General features: G+C 40.4%; 1 protein-coding gene across 1 annotated transcript in view; it reads left to right on the forward strand.

The window, feature by feature from the left end:
• Window positions 1–2436: 2436 nt before the first annotated feature.
• Window positions 2437–5982, forward strand: part of LOC104405523 (rho guanine nucleotide exchange factor 10-like) — a gene marked incomplete at its 3' end in the record, with an annotated part of 12806 nt that continues 9260 nt past the window's right edge. The window contains exons 1-3 of the mRNA XM_010014292.1: window positions 2437–2500; window positions 3438–3608; window positions 4902–5192. Of these exons, the coding sequence (XP_010012594.1) occupies window positions 2437–2500; window positions 3438–3608; window positions 4902–5192 (526 nt within the window). The remainder of the gene's footprint in view (window positions 2501–3437; window positions 3609–4901; window positions 5193–5982) is intronic.

The following is a 5982-nucleotide window of genomic DNA, read 5'->3' on the forward strand; positions in this document are numbered from 1 at the left end:
CTTTGGGAATTCCCCTCACCACAGTTTTTCTCTGCAAGCACAGTTGCCTGGAAATGCACTTTTTGGGTTGATCATTTTGATTTACAGGTAAAGGGTTGGAAGAACTGGTGATTTCTTCATGAGCATGAAATTTTGCTGAGCACCTCTTCAGCTGAAGCAAAAAGCTGCCCACCCCGCTTTGTTTTTGTTATGAAAACACTTCTGCCCTCATGAAATAGTATGCCCTTGAGATTAAAAGCTTAAAGAGTATTTTTATAAGCTATGAGACTGAAGGGATCAGTAAATTTAGAGTTAAGGTTTGTACCTGCAGAATTAAGCAAATGCAGAAGTGATGCAAAGCTGAAATACAGTTTTAAAACTTTCTGAACTTGAGGGTATTTGTTTCCAGTCTGCCCTTTCTAAAGGACATGCAATATGAGAAAGGAATTTATCTCTCTTTCTGTCTGTTTTCTAATCTTAACCTGCTGTCCCATCAGTGATCCAATTTAGGAGATCTTTTCAGGCTTTTGTGCCCAACTACAGCATTCTGTATCTTGTTGATTCATGATGCAAAGTAAATGTTTCTGAATAAACAGAAACAGGGCAGAATTAACAGCCGTAACAGGAAAAAATTAGGTGACATTTTCAATTACCCAAGTTGGAAAATCAATTCCTATGTTAATATTTCTTCCCACAATCATAAAATATGGGTTGGTTGCTTTCTTTAGAGAGAATGGGGGGTTGGGCATGTTGAAGGGCATTTGTGCATCAGTTGCCCAGGTTTTGCTTCTGGATCCTAAGTCATTCCTTTTGCTTTTAGTATCTCAAATTACCTTTTTTTGCCAGTGGCAGGTCTTGTCTGTCTCTGACAAATGGCCCTGCACTGGATTTGAGTGCCTGGGGAATTGTATCAGTGTAAAAGTGCTGGAGTAGAGAGTTATCGGGTGTCTGATACCTGAGTTACCTTTATATACCCTAAGGGAGTACTTGGATCTGGAAGCTCCCTAACCTAGCTCAGAGGTGCCTGCTACTCCTGCAGTTTTTCCCTGAGTGGCTCAAATGTTTGAAGTATACATGCTTTTTCTTTTGCTGATGTCTAAAATTCACCTCCAGTGGGTTCATGGTTCTCAGCTGAGCCTTGCTCCAGCACGGCTCCAGCATCCCGAGTGGCCTAATCCTGCAGAAATAATCAGCTCATTCCGGTAACCTCATCTTCCCCCTCCTCCCACCATACGAAGTGCAGACAGTGCTACTTTATGTATTTGAAGTGGTTGATGCCATGGCTCACTTATTTAGTACAGTGAGAGGAGTGGCAGATAGCAGTGCATATACCTGGAAAGTTGTGGGTTTGTGGCTGTTACTTTCTTGTGACTGCCATCTACCTACTTATGTGCCCTGTCTGCATGAGTAACCAACATTTCACACGCTGGTAATCACAAAAAGCACTTTACTTAGTATATCACAGGTTTGCATTTTCCAAATTTGAAGTATGCAGACATACTGAAAACAAAGTAATTGAAAACAAACAAACCAACAGTAATAAACCAACACCACCACCCCCTTTTTCTTTCTTTTTCCCATTACTGTCAAGCAGCAAGTAGTACAATCTAGTCAGATGGATTCTGAATCGGGAAGAATGCTGTGATTGTCTTGAATCACTTGGAAGAGCTCTGCAGGATTTTTTTGCATCTTTCAGGAAAAAAAAATTTGCTGCTGGACAAAAGCAAAAATGAAAAGCCTTAATCCAAAGGCTGACTTTGTACAGAAGGATTTTTAAAAAGCATTAAAATTTAATTAAATGTCCTGCTGCCTCAGCCATAAAACATGACAATAAATGTAGGATAACCCCTTTTTTGTTCCTTAGTATTTTTGCAATTAGTTCACTTTTTCTCCTGCAGAGAGGCTGCATGAAAGATCTTGTTATTCGTGGCTGTGATAAAATATGCTGGCTCAGCCTGCCTGAAGAAACAGAAGCCTTGGCAGGGATGCTGATTACCATGAAACTCTAAGCAGCCTAGAGCTGTGGTTTGTGTGGGTTTTATCACAAAGATACAAAACGTGTCCTGGATGGTAGAATAGCTGATAATATCATCATGACTTAGGAGACCCAGTTGTCCTTCCAAGACATTGTTTTTCATATTTTGCTGCATGAAGAGGGGTGGGGGGAACACTGTCAACTTCATGTATGTTTTTGTAACTTATTGGTGTATTTACATATGTATTTTAATACATATTTTTATGCTACGGTTGTGTGGTTTTTTCTAACACTTTAAATACATTGTTTAACACCCATGTAAAAGTTAAGTATCAATCATGGGTTTGAGGAAGAGCTTGAGAGGAAGGTCAGCTGGACCAAAAAATTTCCTTAGATGATGTTTCTGCCTTACAGGGACACCTGGTAAGAGTTTCTCCTCCAGAAGGTAGGAGAAGCGGCTAGGCAGGTCTAAGGAGGGAGAGATGGATGAAATCCTTTTGCGCTTGGGAGCTGCAGTGAAGGCTTCTGGAAGCAGGGAGGAGGCTGGTGGGTTTGGGCATCCCTCCTTGCAGCTTGTCTGCCTATGCCTCCTCTGTGCAGTGTCTCTGACAGAAGCTTTGGATGTTGTGAGCAGGCTTCTTGTGTTGTGAACGCATGGCAAAAACTGTGGTAGGTAAGGCAGTGAGGGGGTTTAAATCTTCATGGTTCTTCAGGCTCCTGTGGTTAAGAACAGTAGCACAGAGGGGAACTGCCCAGCACTACATCCTGCTCCCCAGCAGTTTACAGTGGCAAATCTGTGCTGCAGGGTCTTCAAAAGCAAAGACAAAACCCCCTCCAGATTCCCACTTCTTGTACAGTATTTGGGTGTAATTATTTCAGCCTTTACTTCTTCAAAGGTAAGAACTGCAAAAATCAATCCCCTTACCTCCAGCAAAGCACACCTTGCATGTGGTCATAGGGTTAATGGCATATTGCGTAAGGTTTAAAACTGTCTCAGATTGGAGCAGGAAAACCAATCTGCTGGTGTCTCATGATGTGTATGAAGAAAGTTACTGTTACTGTAATTTTGACACTGTTAAGAAATAACGGACTTTGAAGTTTGAGTTGGAAAGGAAAAATGACGTGAAGTATAAAGTCTCAAAGTCCCTGTACAAATAAATTGATCTGTGAACTTTTCTTGTTTAAGGAATCAGCTACTTAAGTGTTTTTCTAGAAGTGTTTTGCTTTTGGTTCATTATGGCAAAAGCAAGTGTATTTGCATTATCACTTCTGAATTGTTTTCCAAGTCATTTAATTGTTTACACTAAGGGTTTTATTGAAAGCTGTATGAGGTTATCAACATGTCAAGGAGCTTTTGTTCTGTTCCAGTAACCTGAAAATCGAAGGGCTCATTGTATAAGCTTCATTTGTAATGTGGAACGCTTACTGGTCCCATGAAATCATTATTAAGAGCAAACAACCGACAGCGTACCTTTTTGCACAGTTCTAGAGCATGAACCAAAAGTTGAGGGTACAAATGCTGAAGAGGAGGATGAGGGAGAGCAGTTTGACTTCGACAGTGGAGATGAGATACCAGAAGCAGACAGGCAAGCCCTTTTGCCACCTCCTGCTGGTCCTGGAAATAACATAGAGCACCAAGAGGCTAATGCCACAGGTAAGTCAGCCTGTTAGGCTGTGCCTTCATTAGGCTAAACAGTCAAGACTGATTATAGGATGCCTTTTCTTGACAATGCAGTAAAATTACTTGTAAGAAGAGGTTTCCATGGAGATACCATACAAGTGTTCTTGAATATTCCCGCTGGTTACACTCGTAGTAGATTTGACAAGGCAAATGACCATCACATGCAATTCCTGTGAGGTTTCCCATCCAAATGTGACATATGAGCGAATGGATTGGTCTCAGTCACAGTGTCATGCTACAGGAAAAAACTTCATGCCCTTGCAGCTCTAATGTCATAGGGATGGCTCAAGATAAGCTGCTTTCACAGCTAAGCTTGCTGGTTGCTGATCTTAAGATGACATACATAGAAATAAATGGAGTCTGAATGTATGATTTTTGTTCATAAGCTGAAGTCTTATTTTATTAAAATATTTCTCACAATACATGCAGATGTTCTCAGTGCTCAGGTGTAGTCTGGAAATTGCTGTATTCTGCTCAAATTGACTACATCCTGTTTTTGCTGACTGATCCAACTTCCTTTCGCAAGCAGAGTCATTTGTGCTCATGACAGTTAAAGATAACTCTTCAGGTGACTATGCAGTTTGTCTGGAACTTAAATACCACCTTTCCATGAAATTTTGTTGCCCTTTTATGCAGTTGTACTTACAGCTCAAAAACTTTGATCACTTGGGATGCAATTCTGCAGTTCGCTTCAGAGGGGCCTTTGGTTCTGCTGTACCTCAGCTTGTCTCAAGAAATACCAGAAACTTTATTTTCCAAGTGGAAAACCTGGAAAATTATTTTTTTTCCCCTTTTCTTAACAGAGAATTTTCAGGCCTGTTCTTTGAGGAGCGTCTCTCTAGTGAAATTGTTCTCTCTTCATGGCTATTCCTAAAATGTTTCTTGTATTTGTGTTTGTAAGATCCAAGTTAATCTAGAATCCAGATTTTAACCTTCAGGGTTTAAGGCTGTTTTGAGCTTTGTGCTTATGATAAACACAAGAGGACCTTGACAAGTTGTCAGAAATCTTCCTATTCAAGATTCAGAAACCAGTTACTGTTTTTCCATAGGCATGCTTGTAACCCAACTCGTTTACCTGCTCTTGCATTCCTTATTTAAAATGGGGAGCATAGCCCTACTGTGTGGGAATTCTATGAGTCTGCCTATTGAAAGCAACTTCTATAGGAAGGATCATATCAGTGTTTAGGGTATTTGCAAAGAGCAATATTAAGCAGCTTAAGCAGGTATGAAAAATTATTTTTTTTATGTGATTTTTTTCAACTAAAGGGGCTGATAATTTAGAGAACAGTGAGAAACTGCGAACATCAGAACCTGTTGCAGAAGGCACTCCAGCCAAAGTCAATCCCTACTCGGTCATAAATATTTCACCAATACAAGACAAAGATCCATCCTCATCTCCGGAACCCAGTCCTCAAGAGGAATGTGCATGTCCGAACTTGTCCGGTGGATATTCTGTTCCTGTCCCCTGTGGCTATGCTGTCCCATCTAATTTACCTTTGATACTCCCAGCGTACTCCAGCCCTGTCATAATACGCAGTGTTTCTGTAGAAGAAGAAGGTACTATACTTACCCACCTTATTTTATTTGAAGGAGAATCCTTGTTTAAGTTCAGGTGCCTGTGCTGTTTAGTAAATGCTTGTGTAGCACTCAGCCTGGATGTGTGGGGAAGATTTTGTGTCAAAACAGAAAAGAAAAAACTCTGTCCTGCAGTATGAATTAAAATTTGTCAGACTCTGAACAAAAATGTCAGTTTATTTAAAAAAAAGGGAGTTCCTACAGGACTCTGCTTGCAGTACTTCGGTTGAGATACCCAAGTGAAGATGCATAAGAAAAAAACAAATGTACGCTCTCAGTTCTTCCTCAACGCTTCTTTAAGGGTTTGTTTTGCCAGCACTGTGTTACAGCATATAGTACAAGGGAGGACTCCTGTCTTACTTTGTCACTAAGAATGATTAATGCTAATTCCATTTTAATGTATTGAAATAATTTCCAGAAACATAGTTCAGTGTTCAGGCTAAATGGTTTCTTCTCCCACCTTACCATGCTTGATCTAGGTCCTGGCAGAGTTCCTGTCGCTTTTATTTTTTCTATATGTACTTCTGTTTCCTTGTTTATTTTCCAATCCTTGTGGATTTAATGTTGCTGTGGGATTTTTCCTTGAAGATTTGACAAACTCTGTTTGTCCTGTGGATTATTACAGAAACAGGAACACTCTCCTATTTTGTAACCAGAATTTCCAAAACTGACAACTTAATTTCAAGAGAGCAGGAGGAAGAGAAAGCTCCCTATATCCTGCCTTTCTTATTCTCTCTCCCTCCCCCCCCCCCCCCTCCCCTTTTCTTTGTTT

Source organism: Nestor notabilis, unplaced genomic scaffold (genome assembly GCF_000696875.1).
Source record: "Nestor notabilis isolate BGI_N333 unplaced genomic scaffold, ASM69687v1 scaffold8460, whole genome shotgun sequence".
Lineage (NCBI taxonomy): Eukaryota > Metazoa > Chordata > Aves > Psittaciformes > Psittacidae > Nestor > Nestor notabilis.